The sequence below is a fragment of the Lactuca serriola genome, chromosome 8, assembly GCF_051521515.1.
Source record: "Lactuca serriola cultivar US96UC23 chromosome 8, Lser_US96UC23_V15, whole genome shotgun sequence".
NCBI lineage: Eukaryota > Viridiplantae > Streptophyta > Magnoliopsida > Asterales > Asteraceae > Lactuca > Lactuca serriola.
Window position 1 is genome coordinate 229,463,942 of NC_136415.1, and position 15,984 is coordinate 229,479,925.

Genomic DNA, 15,984 nt, shown 5'->3' on the forward strand with positions numbered 1-15,984 from the left:
CGGAGCAGCTTGGTCTTATCTTTACAGTCGACAATTGCAGGTGAGTTCTCCTCACTATATCGATAGGGTCTACGGCACCAAGGCCGGCCCTTTATCGGATGGAAATCCAGGTATTGTTTGTTATGTTATTGCTTTGCTAGATATGCATCCAGGTAATTAGGATGGTGTTATGTTAGTGACGTGGTCAAGGTCGGTACCCGGTATATAGGGTAATGTTATGCTAGTGACTGGTTAGGTCGGAATCCTGGTTAGGATGTTGCAATGTTATTGATATGCTAGATACATCCTGGTTTAGGGTGGTTGTGATGTTACTGATATGCTAGATACATCCTGGTTTAGAATGGTTGCTATGTTACTGATATACTATGTGATCTGTTAGATTGTTTGTCTGGTTAAGGATTGTTATGCGATTAATTGTTTATTGTGCATATGATTGGTTGACGGGGGTTAGGTTGAGGCGGGTCCTGCTTTGTGCTGTAGGCCAACATACCCAGGGCGGACCAGATATTCCGAAGGCCCGGCGAGCGGTTCGGATAGGCTGAAGGCCCCAAGAGGGCGGACCAGACGTGCCGAGGCTCGGAGAGTGGACCAGGCCGACCGAAGGCCCGGTGTGGGCGGACCAGTCATACTATAGACTCAGAGAGTGGACCAGGTGGATTGAAGGCCCAGTGCGGGCGGACCAATCACACTGTAGACCCGATATGCATGGCTGTTCTATTTGCGATATGTTATGAGTATGTTTGCGTGTGGTCGGTATTTTGGGGGTAACTCACTAAGCTTTCGGGCTTACAGTTCAGTGTTTTGTTTCGGGTACTTCAGGAGAACATGGCAAGGCGAAGGTGTGATCGTACCGCTCCTCATGTTTTATGATTTATGTGATATGGTTATGGGGAATACTCTGATGTTTAAACTATCTTGAAAACGAATTTATGAACTTAATGGTTTTTTAATGAATTAAAATGTTTTAATTTGGCTATAATTTTATGGGTTTTACAAAGATACTCACCACCTCTATTAGATCTGAGCATCTTGATCTTACTGCCTAATTGATTCTTTTGTTTGAACTCGTTGAACTTTTCAAAGGTTTTTGACTTATGCTTTATTAAGTAGATATAGTCATATCTACTATAATCATCAGTAAAAGTCATATAGAATCGATTTGCATCTCTTGTGGTGGATCTGAAGGGACCACATACATATATGTGTATAAGATCCAAAAATCCCTCACCTCTTTCACAAGAACCAGTGAAAGGTGATTTTGTCATCTTTCCAAGTAAACAAGATTTGCACGTATCATCCGACCTTAAGTCAAACAATTCCAACACTCCATCCTTTTGGAGTTGGTCGATGCGTTTCTTGTTAACATGTCCAAGACGACAATTCAACAAGCATGCTTTATCTAAACCATTAGACAAATCAATTTGTAAAACACTATTGCCTAAATTGTCTACAACCATCATAGTTTCATATATGCCATCACAAGGTAAAGCTTCAAAATAAAATACACCATTTTTAAAAGAAGAAGTATATTCATTCTCATTATTGAAAGAATATCTAAAACCTTGTTTATATAAAACATGAAATGAAAGGATGTTTCGTGTCATCTCTGACGAGTAGCAACAATTAATCAAATCTAAACATAACCCACTACTAAACATTAAGTTATAAACTCCAATCTTGGTAATAGGTGAAGATTTCCTATTGCACATGATCAAGTTCATTCTCCCATGCTCCACATCCTCACCTTTTCTTAACCCATGTCGAGGTTGGATTCACCTTGCCATCCTTTATGTCTTGCAAGTATTTAGGGCAGCTTCGTTTCCAATGTCCTTTCTTGTGGCAGTAAAAGAAAGTAACCTCTTTAGAATCAGAGGCAGTGAGAGCGTCAGAACTGGCCTTTCCATAGGGTCTGTTTCTTGAGGACCCAGCTTGGTACTTTCCATTCTAATTTTGCTTTAGAGGACCTTTCCTCTTCTTCCCTTTTCCTTGCCCAATGGCCAAGTCAGGAGTGGAAGCAGGAGTGGAGGTAACACCTTTTCCCTTCATTCTCACTTCAGCAGTTCTCGGGAGGTTCTAAAGTTGAGCCAATGTGGTCTCTTGGTTGTTCAAATGATAATTTTGGATAAACTGATCATAAAAATTGGGTAATGAGTGCAATACTATGTTAATAGCCATTTTCTCATCATAGTTCACATTTAGCTTTAGCAAGCACTCCATGTATCGTTGCATTGTTTGCACGTGGCTACTGACAGACTCTCCATCTTTCATATTGCTAGTGATGAGGGACTTTACTACCTCATACTTTTCTTGACGATCTCGTTGGTGGTAATTTTCCACCAAGTCCTTGTTCGTCTCGTATGGCCAGCAATCCTCGTCGAACCTTTGGATCTCAAGAGTCATAGTAGCCACCATGATGCATTCCACTTTGGTTGCATCATTGTAATGCTTCCTATGCTCAGCTAGTTCTGCGGTAGTAGCTTTGGTTTCATCAATATCGAGAAGTTCCTTTTCGAGCACATACTCTTTGTCCTCAAAATGTATATCCATTTTGATGTTTTGCATCCAATCATTGTAATTGGTGCCATCAAAAGTAACTCTCGAGCAGATGTTTAAAAGTGAGAAGTTGCTATTAGAGGAGTTGTTGTGGTTGGAGGAGGAACCAGAAGCATTGTTGGGATTTGACATCAGAAAGATAAGAAAGACAATTTTGGTTTAAATAGGAGTAATCCTCAAAAGAACACCCAAATGAAATATTAAGGCTAGGATCCAACTAGATATTTCACAACTTAGAAACGGGATGCCGTAATCTAATGACGATTTACCAATTTCACCACGAAAAATGAAATTTAAACAAATTAGGTTTTTAATGAAATTCCTAGATCATTTGAGATTCATTGAACTATTCAATAGCATGTTTAATCTCGATTATGCTCTTCCATTTGTGACTAGGATACCAAGGATCACAAACAATATGTGAATAACCATGCAAATTAGCTTGACACTCTTGATGTCATTTATCATCTCATTTTAACGTGCCGGTTAGCCACACCCGCTCCATTAATCAATGATAATTTACAAAACACCCATTGCCACCCTTTTTAGTCCACATTAGTGTGTTGGTTAACCACACACGCTCCACTAACGATTTATAAAGTGCAATGTGCAATTTCACCGATTAGCATCAAATTCACATTTTCCTAAAGTAACTAAGATTGGGAATTTAATAAAGGAATTTATAATTACTTTATAATTTCACTTATACTTATTAATGAGAATTATTTGTCGTATCAAACATGTTCGGCTGACGACTCTCCACCAATCAAGGATGTGGTGGGTGAGAGTGGAAACTTGTTCAACTACCATTTTATAGGCAGTTTCCTTATACCCTTATAGATCGGCTTCGTGAATGAGACATACTAGCGGTTCGACTGACTTGTCTTATACATATAGTAAATAGTAAACATTTAATTTTACGTATGGTATAGGGTGTACTTTAAACATTTCAAAATACTAGGATTAATTATGAAATTTCGAAAATTAAAACCTTTAATTTAAATTTAAAATTAAACCACATGATTTAATAATTATCTTAATTAAATCAGATGAGGATTAGCCAATTAAATTAATCAAGATAATTTAACCTAATCCACTTTCCCTAAATTTCGAAAATCATGGAGGGGATAAATCAAAATTTATAATTATCTGGAGATAATTACCAAAAATAAGAAACCCTATCAAAACCCTAATTTTCGAAAATAACAACTCTTGGGGAGGAAGGCAAGGATTTCAATGTTTTCCATATTTCGAAAATCTGGAGGGTTAAGGAAACCCTAATTTCGAAAAACCCTAAGTCCAAAAGGGTTTAATTTCCATAAACCATAATTGATAAAGTTCAAACAATTTGCAATCAAATTCAATAGAAAACAAGCCAAGTATCTGATATCATTGATGAGTTTTGAGCATAAAAAACAAGATCCTATGTGTGCACGAAACCCTAATTTCTTGGATCTATGTTTTCTCTAATTGAACATACAACTTTTGAACATCAAATGGAAAACCCTAATTGCACTGATATATTTTCAAAATATATAAAATCAGGTTAAGAAAACATACCTCAATTGTTACATAGCAATAACAATGAAATCCTAGTCTTCTTCAAACTTTGAGAGCAAGCATCACAAGTGTCACGCCTCTAGTAGATCACACCCAAACTAAGAAAGAGAATGGGATAAGAGAGAGGAGGAGGGAGCTTGAAATTTTCGGCTGCTCTTCTAGGGTTCCAAGTGGCCGAAAATGTGAAGGGATAAGGCTCTTTATATAGGTGAGGTGGCTTAGAGCCAAAGCTAGGGTTTTAGGAGGAAATCCTAATTCCTTAGCTTAATGACCAATCAGCCCACGGACTCCCATCCAATAGCCCGTGGACAAAAATTCTAGGGCCTTTCTAGAAGTTTCGTCCAACCTCTTGTAGGGAGGTTCTAGAGTCTCTTTCCTTAGCTATCAATAATTTGCCAAACAACCCTTGCACTCTTAGTTAATTCAATTAATCCCAAAACTAATTCAAATTAATTTATGATTGATTATTAATTAAAAAATATGATTTCTAATTAATATATTATTCCTATAATACATTAATAAATCATTTATTTGAATTTATTAATCAAATAATAAATTCAATGTCTCTCCAAAAGTCATCTTGTTTAGTTTCTAGTTATGAGGGCAACCTAAAAGGATTGTGTTACTATCAATTCAAGTATATACCAATTATAGTTAGGGGCTTAAACACCTAATCCAACAAGTTCCGCATATGCATTAGATGGAACTCTCTTTGTTGATTATTAGAGAAGTATTGGACCATATATATAGTTGATAACTTGTCCAAGTGGGAGACTGTTGGAAAGTGTGTCCAAGGTCATTAACTATTGGTGATATTTCTAATAATAGCAGGGTCCTCTTGGGTTGCCCTCAAGACTCAAATTAAGTATAATAAATAAATAATGGATTAGTTTATTAATTATTATGGTTTGATAATTAATTATAAACTAATTGGAAAAACAACATTAGGAATTAATTAACAGTTTAATTAATAGAAGGGTTGAATATCCATTAATCAACAGTTGATTGATCAAGAATATACTAGAACCCTAAAAAATAAGGGTGTTGGACAAAAATTCCCTTAGGATAAGGGAAATTTCGTTCTTAGGGTTATCCATCCCACATGGGCTTGAGGATAAAACCATGGAAGGTATCCAAGTCTATAAATAGGGCCTTAGGTATTCATTATTTCTTGCTCATTCTTGGCTTGAATTTTCGCCACGTCTTTCTCCTTCTTTGTGGACGAACTCTCCTTATAGTTCATATATTCATATTTATTTTTCATTATACTCATTTGAGTTCATTAGGTGTGAACTAAGAGAGGTATTATGGTTTGGGTTCTTTACATCCAAACAAGGTGGCATGCACGAGAGCTCAAGCAAGAAGGTATTTCATTGCAAAAGAGGTATGTGATTCTTCTTTATATTTTTGTTTTCATAGGGTAGATGTAATTAGTATGAAACCATAGATACTAGGGTGCATGTACACTTAGGTATATTGTGGTTTTGATTTTTCTGCTACCTAGTTTAGAGTGTATTTGATGCATAGAAATCCCAATAATATTTTCAATTAACTTGGATGATGATCCTAAGACCTTTACTGAAGCCATGATGTCTATAGATGCTCCTTCGTGGAAGGAAGCTATCAATGATGAAATGGACTCAATTGTGGGTGAAACCTGGGATTTAGTTAATCTACCCAATGGGAGGAGACCCATAGGATCCAAGTGGATATTCAAGAGAAAATATCATCCAGATGGATCCATGTCTGCCTATAAAGCAATATTAGTTGCTACACGCTACAGGAAGAGAGAAAGGATTGATTATTTTGATACATATGCCCCGTTTGTTAGGTTTAGTTCTATTAGAACTCTCATATCAATATCAGCTTAGAAAGGATTGTATATTCATCAAATGGATGTGAAGACAACCTTTCAAAATGGTTATCTCAAGGAGGAGATTTACTTGGAGCAACTTGAAGGTTTCGTGATACATGTACATGAAAATAAAGGTTTCGTGATACCTGTACATGAAAATAAAGTGTGTAGACTTATTAAATCCTTGTATAGATTGAAGCAAGCTCCCAAACAGTGGCATGATAGATTTGACACCATTGTGACTGCTTTCAGATGTCATCATAATAGTGTTGACATGTGTATTTATTCCAAATTCACTTTCGAATACATAATTGTTATATGTCTTTATGTTGATGATATGTTGATCATTGGCACTCACCTATAAGGTATTCTTGAGACGATAAAATACCTATCCTCGAACGTTAATATGAAATATCTTGGAGAAGTTGATACAATTCTTGGTATCAAGGTGAACAGGACAGGCGGTCTGATTTCTTTGAGTTAATCTCATTACATAGATAAAATTTTGACAAATTTTCAACCTTTGAATATTAAAGAATTCAACACTCCTTTTGATTCAAGTGTGAAACTTCACGTGAATTCTGACCAAGAAGTGGCTCAACTATAATATGCAAGTGTAATTGGAATCATGATGTATGAAACACATTGCACTCGACTTGACATCACATTCGTTGTAAGAAAACTGAGTCAGTATACTGTAAATCCAGGGATGGAGCACTAAAAGGTAGTGGGTAGAGTACTGGGATACCTGAAAAGGATAAGTACTTTTAAGTTGACATATTAGTCATCAAATGGAATACTAGAAGGGTATTTTGATGCGAGTTGGATAGATCACACCAGTAACTCAAAATCCAAAAGTGGTTGGATTTATACTCTAGATGGCAATGCTATTTCTGTTGGATTAGGTGTCTAATCTCATAACTATAATTGGTATACACTTAAATTGGTAGTAACATAGTCCTTTTGGGTTACCCTTAAGACTAGCAACTAAACAGGATGATTTTGGAGAGAGATGTTGATTTATTATTTTGAAATAAATAACTTGTTAATATATTATGAGAATAAAATATTAATTAGAAATAGTAATATTTAATTAATATTTAATCAGAATTTAATTGGAATTAATTTTGAGATTAAAGGAATTAATTAAAAGTGTAGGGAGTGTAATTGCTCAATAGTTGAGAAAGAAGCAATCTAGAACTCTCCATTAGGCTTGGACGATTTCTTGAAGCCTAAGGGATTATAAAATAATCCTTGGTGGATAAACAATAAAGTGGATAATTACCCGGTTTAAGATATTCTTGGATTTGGGCTTATCTAGGGTTTCCTGACTACACTATAAATAGAGCCTCAACCCTAGAATTTTCGGTCACTCATTCTTTTGAAGAGATAACCAAATTTTCTAGCCTCCCTCCTCTATTTCTATCGTCTTCCATTGCTAGTGTTGGATGTGAACCACTAGAGGTGCGACATTTGTGGCACTTGCTCTCAAGGCTTCAACAACATAAGGATTTTCATTGTTATTACTAAATAGCAATCAATGTATGTTTCTCCTGACCCTATTTGTATTTTCAAAAATATCCTAGGTATCCTAGGGTTTCTATTTTGTTGTTCAAAATCATATGTTCAATTAGAGAAAACATAAATCAAGTATTAGGGTTGCATGTACACATAGGATTTTATATGTTTTGCATAATACCCATCAAGTTATAAGGGCGAGAAAGAAATAGATATGCATAACTTATTCAAAGATGGAAGAAGAGCTAATTTCCTTAGTAGCAACATGCAAAGAGGCATAATGGATTCGAGATCTACTCATGGATATCCATATATGGGATATTCCAATGCCATATATACCCATGTACTGTGACAGTGAGGACACACTGTCTAAAGTATATAATGCGGTATATAATGGGAAGTCGAGACATGTAGGTCTACGACATAATTCTATGAGACAACTAATTAAAATTGGTACCATCAAGGTTGTCTATGCCAAGACAAGGAGGAATTTAGCAGGATCCGTTTACCAAACATCCAAAGAGAGATTTGGTCACATCTACCATGAGAGTAATGTGTCTAAAACCACAATAGAAGCGCTCAATGATGAAAACCCAACTCGACATTAGTGCTCCCAATTCTCAAGTTTAAAGGGTAACAACGAAGTCACTAAAGATATATTGTACTATCATTAATGATAGATCCATGTGAGGTAGGATAATACATCATTACCAAGAACGAGGTTAAGTTAATACTCTTAACAAAGTTTTGGAGACATTTAAGCAACGAAGATGTTGGAAAACTTTGCCAATATGATCTAGAGGTGGTGTCGCCTCAAGTGAAGATTAATGATTTATCTTACAAAGGGTCGTGAAAAGTATTTATAGTGCATGGCCATATTCACACTCAGGGAGAACGCAAACATGACATGTGATGTGTGGGGGTAAACCGGAGAGGTCACAAGGTTCATGGTTTAAACCTATAAGGAAACCATTGAATTGGTCTCTTCTTATTTGTTCTCATTAAACTAGGGTTTAATCTTCGTGACACCCAAGTGACATCATATGTCCAAGTGAAAGGAAACTTTCCAACTTGGTGGGGATTGCTGGAAATTATAGAGGAAATATTGCAAATTGGCAAGTGTCCTCTATCCCACATTGGTGGAGGGAGAAACCTTTTGTGAGCTTATAAACCATTTCCCTTGATAGGCCTTCAAAGGATTTAGTGTATCAAAGGAATGGGCCAAACCCACACACGCACGCCTGGCCTAGCCTAGCACTAGACAACGTCGTGAGTGCGTGAAATGGCACGATTTAGGCGCACTTGACACATCAGATGACGCACCAGTCGCTGAGAGCCAAGGAGCTTTTATTTTTGGCGAAGTTCGGGTCAAGTTGGTTTGATCGATCTGATCAAACGGTTGACTCGTGAATATGGTAACAAAATCTTCTGCAAAGCCCCAAAAACGGTTTTTTTGGAGAGCAAGGCGTTGCCCTAGGGTTTCTAAGTCCCTTTATTACTTCCTAGGGTTTCGAAACCTATAAATATAGCTCCCTAGGAGTCGTATTCCACACACGAAATTCGAAGCTCTCTTCCTCTCTTGGCGATTTCTTCCAACTTTATGAGTTTTCATTTTGTGTTTATCGTTTTCCATTGATGTTGGAAACTCGGTAAATCTACATTAAACCTTGGGGTTTTACTCTGTTGATTACACCGATAGAAGCGAAGTAAAAACCTTTAAAAACAGGAGTGCGATCTGTGCAATTATTCCACTTTCAAGATCAACCGCTAACAGACTGGTTGTTTTACCTTACTGTCTTGCATTTACTTTTTACAAATACTAAAGTTACAAAATTCTTATGTAGTTTTAGCAAAATGTTGTACAAACTAGAAAATATTTCAAATTAGAAAGGTTTGTAAGGAACACTGGTAAATCATTAACTATAATAAATGAAGATTATTTTGCCACATGTCAATCTCTCATGAGTTTTGACACTTGTCATTTTATCATATTTTTGAAATTAAATAATATTCACATGTCAATTCTTAGGTTTTTTCTAATTTTTAAAATTAAAGAAATCACATAATACTTATATATGCAAAGTATTAAATGTAATAAATATGATAATAATCGTAATTACTTCATTTTTCTTTCCTTATTTCAAAATTTTATTTAAAAAAATAATTAATGTTTAATTTTAATATTTAAGTTTTTTAATCAACATGTGTAATACATGGGTTTTACACCTAGTATTTAATAAATAAATGTTTTTCTTTTGCCACTTGTCAATCTCTCATCAGTTTTGACACTTGTCATTTTGTGGTATTTTTGAAAAAAAAATATTATCCACTTGTCAATTTTTGATCTGTTTCAATTTTTAAAATTAAAGTGATATATTTATATATGTAAAGTATTAAATATAACTAGATGTGTGCCCGCGCAAAGCAACGACGATAAACAATTATTTTGGCGAATAGTTTTTTTATGGGGAAATAATTATTAGATTTTATTCTTTATTATTATGTAATAAAAAAATTACCATTTTTAAATAAAATATTTATGTTTAGAACTTATATTTATATTTCATGTTTATACATTTTATGTATATTAATTTTTTTTCAGTGTCTAGTTTAAGAAATATAAATTAATTTATATAGATGAATTAAATATTTTAAAATTGTTATTTTGCTTCAAATTAATTTCTTAATAACATTCATTAATTCAAGTCTTCAAATTTTTGGCAAGTATTAATAATCTGTTTATGCATAAATAATTTGTACAAAAAGCTTTGTATATTATACTTCTTAAAATTAAGATATGACTAATATACTTTATAATATAGTATAAGATATATATGAAATTAAATTGCAATGAATATGTTTTTTCGTTTTCTATTTTAAAGTTTTACATTAAAAAATATTTAAAGCTTATATTTTAATGTTTTTTTTTTTTTAATTAACCCGTATAATATACGGGTCTCACACTGATAAATAAAATAATATTTTATAACATATTTATAAAACTGTTTTTTTCATGGTATAGTTACGCCTCATATTTGGATATTTTAGTGATTAAATTCGTTTAATCGTATTTAATATATTAATCAAAGATTATAAAAACAAATTAAAGTGTGTTAACTCAACCTAACCCATTTCAAAGCACCCGCATTTCACCTTGGCGCCGTAAAACCCTTCTTGTCCCGCCCAAAATACTTGTTGCGCCATATCCCTCCCAAATCACCATCTATAAGATGCCATCTCTATCTGTATCACTACACATTACAGTTTCATTTTCTAGACCTAATTGCTTCAAAATCATACAGATTTTTTGGTAATTCGTTTGTGTTCTTACAGAGAGACCTGAGAGATGGTGGTAGCTTTAGGTCCTGGAAAGTTTTATGGAAGCGGCCTCCCAAGACCACGGATCTACACAGACATCAAGTACAACTCCTACCGAGTCGATCCACCTGTTTCTGTTACAGATCCTTTAATGTCGTGGGCAGAAGAAGCTCACTGGTCAATGGGTAGCTTGAACTTCAATCGCCATCGTCTTCAAGGTCGTATCGAAGGCAACGTCGAGAAGCTTCGGAGCCAGATCGAGGAGTCAATTAAGAATAAAGAATCCCGAAGCCTGCCGTCATCAAAGAAAAAGCCCGTTTCCAAATCGTCGGAAAAATCAGCCAAGAAGAAAGGGGCTGATATGGATCGGAGTCGGAGCCCCTCGCCCCCGCCAGCTCCGCTAGCTAACAAGCGGAAGAGGCGGTTTCTGGGTTTGGTTGATGAGGACGAAGAAGGTGAAGAGAACATTCCGTCTAGGAAGTTTCCGGTGAGGAAGCTTTCTGATGAGTTTGATCTCGTTGCGAATACGAAGAAAAGTCCGGCGAGAAGCTCCAGAGGTGTTGAGTCCGAGACGGCGACAATCGCTTCAAGGACTCGGGGTCAGAAAACGGTGACTGAGGAGCCGATGAAGGGTAAGAAGCGATTGAGAAAGATTGGTGAAATTACAAATGTTGATGCATCTTCTTCTTCCAGGATTTCATCGAGATTAGTTAAGCGTTTGTAAACTCCATTGTAATAAACAAAGTTGGAATTAGGAAAACAGGGGATTTATTTAAGAAAACCTTTCTGCTTAATGATATTGAATTGTAAAAATTGAAAGCAGTTTAATTAGAAAAAACAAATATTTGTTTAATATTATGTTGTAATTGTTGAGTTATTGTCTTTGTTATAAAACATTTATATTGTTCATTATATTGTTGCATGAGGCGGGCTCTGTTTGTCTAAGTAACCGGGCCTTTTAGATGTTTTCGATTCTAAGCCCAACTGATTAAACTAATGACATTCAAACTATAGTTGTTAAATATAAAATATATGAGTCATACTAAATTAGAAGATTAAAAATAAGTTGAATATCAATAAAGAGTTTGTAATCTAAAAGTAATGATTACAACTATAGATGAAAGATAAAGATATGTTTAATACAAATGAATTAATTACTTAGCTACGTATCTCATGCATTTGTATACTATTTGGTTTTTCCGTTTGTATACTTTTTAGATTTTACATTTGAAAATAACATTAAAAGGGACACATGTTTTTCCAATTTTGTGGAAATTGTCCAAGAAAATAAACGAGTGATTTCAATGACAATGATCAAGTATTTGAGACAAACTATTATTAGAACATCCATAAACACATTGATTGGAATTTAAGCTTGAAAACCCTCTTTTAACCACTTTGTACACTTTGTAATTGTTTTTTTTTTCAAGTGTTTATCTTTTAATATCTTTAGCCGTTTAAAAAAAATCCATAAACAAGAATTTTTTTTTTTTTTTTAGCTTATTGGTGTGTTACATATTGAAAAGTCTAAAAAAGTTATGAAGGCTTTTCTTTGAATTATTTTTATATTGATTACAAAATCCACAAACTCAATGGATATAATTTATTTATATTTTAAATATTATTTTAATTATTTTACCTTAGAAATTATATTAGTACGACCCATAGATAATCTCTGTGAAAAAAACTCCTCAATTACGGATGTTAGTTATAAATATACTTTTTTCTTTGTTGATTTTATGGATATAGTTTTACATTTTTATTTTTAAATATATTTTTAACACATTTGAGGTAGCCATGTTGATTGTTGGGGATGTTTGACACATTGTTGATAACATAAATATTTGACTTTTTTAATGAAATATAAATTTTGATTTTTCAATAGAAAAGTGAAGGGAAGTTTTTCGACATTTTATATTTTGAGATACTATACAATCATTGTTAATATGAAAAGTGGACGACTACAACGTATTAATAAACTACATCCATCCATCATACATATCATTATACTACCCATTGTTCCTTTCTTATAGCCTTACAGGGATGATGGCTACACACCTAATATTGCCCATAAATATGTGCTCACTTTTAGCTTAATAAAACAATCAAGGTTTAATAACACGTGAGTTTTTTTTGTTAAGTGTAGAGAGTGAGTTATTTTTTAGATGTTCACAAGATCAGTATGTAGCTTCTTATGCTTGGAGTAGTTGCATGTGTTCGGTGGAGTCTGCATTTGCTTATGCTTGGAGGTGGAGGAGTCAACACTACTTATACTTTCAACGGGTTGACTTAGGTTTTCTTAGGGAGGAGGAGTCATTTCCTCCCAACCCATTCAACCCACTGTCACATTAATTTTTGTCACTCATTCTTCTTCATTTTTCCTAACCCATAACACACGGAAATCCTATCTTTCTCAACTCACTCAATTAAAAAAATACAAAACAACTAAGGTACAAGTGGGAGAAGGGTGACTCAGTGAGTGGGATTAGGGACTTGTAGAGTAGGACCGGGTTAGTGGGAGAAGGACTCGGCGAGTCCAGTCAACTGGAAGTTGACTTTGACCAAGGAGTTGACCTTGGACCAGGGGTGGGCCAGTCATCTGGCCTATGGGTGTGTATGAGTGGCTAATCTATGTTTATGATTTATAGCCGGAGGATTACCGATTCAGCAGTCAGACGCTTAGCAAACAGATTTTCAGCAGCTACTTTTCGAGGTGAGTTACCTTCCAGTAGCGGTGGGTCTAAGGCTACAATGCCGGCCCACCAGTAGGAGACGTATGATAGATGATAGTCTTTGTGATATCATATAGGTTTGTTACTACCTGATATGTTATATGCTAGCATGATAGGTTGTATGTGATAGTAGTGGAGTTCGGTTGTTAGGACCGAAGGGTAGCTCAGGCACCCTAGATATGTCTGATAATATGTTTATGTTATGTTATATGTGATAGTAGTAGTAGGGGTGAAATAGTCCCCGAGGTTCGGTTGTTAGGACCGATGAGTAGTCAGCACCCTAGAATGGCTTGACATGGGTAGGTCGGCACCCCAGAATGGTCGTACGAGTAGGTCGGCACCCCAGAAATGTCTGGCAATATGTATGTGATATGATTGTATGGTATGTGGTACGATGGGGGGACTCACTAAGCTTCGTGCTTACAGTTTTCGGTTTTGGTTTCAGGTACCTCTTCAACTAAGGGGAAGGAGCTGGCGCGGTAGCGGCACATCATACACACACATTGGACTTCCGCATTATGAGATGTTCTGGGATTGTACTCTGACATTATTATTATTTTCATGTTTTGGGTTTTCAGATACGGGATATGTTTTATGAAATGATATGATCGGATGATGTTTTACTACAAATGTTTTACAAACCACTTATTTTAAATGAAATTTTTGGGCGTGAAAATTGGGTCGTTACAAGTTGGTATCAAAGCCCTGGTTTGAGGGATTCGGACACACCCTTGGGGGTGTTTGAACTCAAATCGAGGGATTAAAAGATCTTGAAAAAAAAAATTCTAAAAGTTAAGTAAAGAGTTTTGGAGAAAGAACGAAGTGTGTGATGTGCGCGACCGGCCGATCTCAAGTAAGTATTCCCCAAAGTACCCATACAAGTTTATGTTACGTTTATCAGTTTCAGTAGAACAGCATGCTAGAATAGGACTAAGGATCTAGGAGTGAGGCCTTATGTGTCTGCTTTATGTGCTTCAGCTTATGAGAGTTGCATGCTAGTATTGAGTAGACAGTAGTAGGATAGCTTGTTTAGGTTATGCCTTGTAGTATGAGCTTATCATTGTATGCTAGTGCAGTTCCTGTTATGAGGATAGAGTTGCTTTAGATTGTTCCCTTTTGTCCGAATGTTGTTTGCTTTGTTCTATGTGGGCTTTGAGTGGTGGGAGTTAGCTGTTAGGTAAATACGTTAAAGTCGCATGTGATCAGGGTTGAATAATATCAGAGTGTTGGATTTGACCCTATTGCGTAGCTCTTGTTTGAGTCCTAACAGTTGTAGGGATGAGTCCCTTACTCGAAGGATTATCCGAGCCTCGTTGCATGTGATTGTATTCAGGTAATGGCTAATTGGCATTACAAAGAGGCCTTCAGCAGCTGAGGATTGGTTTAAGTGGAGTCAGAGATTTTCCTAGGGCAAGCCTAGGATAAAGATAACAGTGGTTAGCAGTGGTAGAAAGGGATCTGGTGGAGTCAAGGCAATCCTTGAAGAAGGTACGGATAGATGTGGAAGGTATTATGGGCCCGTACTACTGAAAGCAGAGGATCCGTACCCAAATTAAGGAAGGCTGAGGCAAGACCAGGGAACTTGTAATAGATGTGGTCCCTTTAAGAGGTATCAGTATCACTAATGGTTGCCTAAGTGTATTGCAAAATGGTGGTACTACGATCGAGGCCAGAAGTTGGCAGTTCAGGAGAGGGATCAGGTTCGGGATCGGGTTCCGAGCTAGGGGATGAGAGGCTACACGAGTTCATCGTGTCAGAGATCACCAGGGGCATCCTTGAGTCGACCCCCATTATCTTCGGGTCGATCAAGGAAGGGATAGTCGAGTTAATGGAGGATTGCCTCAGGGCATTCAGGAGCGACATGGCATCTGGCCAGACGGCATCTCGCACACTGTCCTTTAAGGACTTCAGGGGCAGTGGTGCGCCGGACTTTCACGGGGCGAAGGACCCCATAGCTGCCAGGCGGTGGATTGCAGACATTGAGTCTGCACAGTTGACTAGCTTCTTCCCCGAGGGGTCGAAGGTGAGGTTTGCAGCAAGGTGTTTACGAGACCGAGCTAGAGATTGGTGGGAGTCCGTCGGTGACGCATTGGGAGCCTCGGCTGTCGAGGCTATGACCTGGTCAGACTTTGTGACCAGATTCAGGGCAGAGTTTACGCCGGCTGTCGAGCTTCAGTAGCTGGCCAGGGAGTTTTTAGATATGAGGCAGACGACATAGATTGTGGCGGAGATCACCGCCAAGTTCCGGGAGAGGGCGTTGTTAGTGCCCCAGTATGCAGGTGATGAGGATATGAGGAGGACCCGCTACCATGACATGCTACGGGTTGACATCCGGGAGCATGTTAGTTTTTCAGCTAGCCCTACCCTGGATTCCATGATTTCCAGGGCTAGGGAGAGGGAGATTGATCTGGAGCATATCCGGAAGAGGAAGGAAGAGGAGGGACAGGT

At 36.6% G+C, this 15,984-nt stretch overlaps 2 protein-coding genes across 2 annotated transcripts; one reads left to right on the forward strand and one right to left on the reverse strand.

The window, feature by feature from the left end:
- Window positions 1-2,073: 2,073 nt before the first annotated feature.
- LOC145067923 (uncharacterized) lies at window positions 2,074-2,685 on the reverse strand. The gene has a single exon (XM_079014948.1). It carries the CDS (start codon window positions 2,683-2,685, stop codon window positions 2,074-2,076), a length of 612 nt encoding a protein of 203 aa, XP_078871074.1.
- An 8,034-nt stretch (window positions 2,686-10,719) lies between these two features.
- On the forward strand, window positions 10,720-11,713 carry LOC145068838 (uncharacterized). Its single transcript, XM_079015817.1, has one exon. The coding sequence runs from the start codon at window positions 10,833-10,835 to the stop codon at window positions 11,526-11,528; it is 696 nt and encodes a 231-aa protein (XP_078871943.1). The 5' UTR covers window positions 10,720-10,832; the 3' UTR covers window positions 11,529-11,713.
- The last annotated feature ends 4,271 nt before the right edge of the window (window positions 11,714-15,984 follow it).

Bases quoted from the DNA above. Each gene is read 5' to 3' on its own strand.
- LOC145067923 (XM_079014948.1), bottom strand. From the start codon at position 2,685: ATGTCAAATCCCAACAATGCTTCTGGTTCCTCCTCCAACCACAACAAC.
- LOC145068838 (XM_079015817.1), top strand. From the start codon at position 10,833: ATGGTGGTAGCTTTAGGTCCTGGAAAGTTTTATGGAAGCGGCCTCCCA.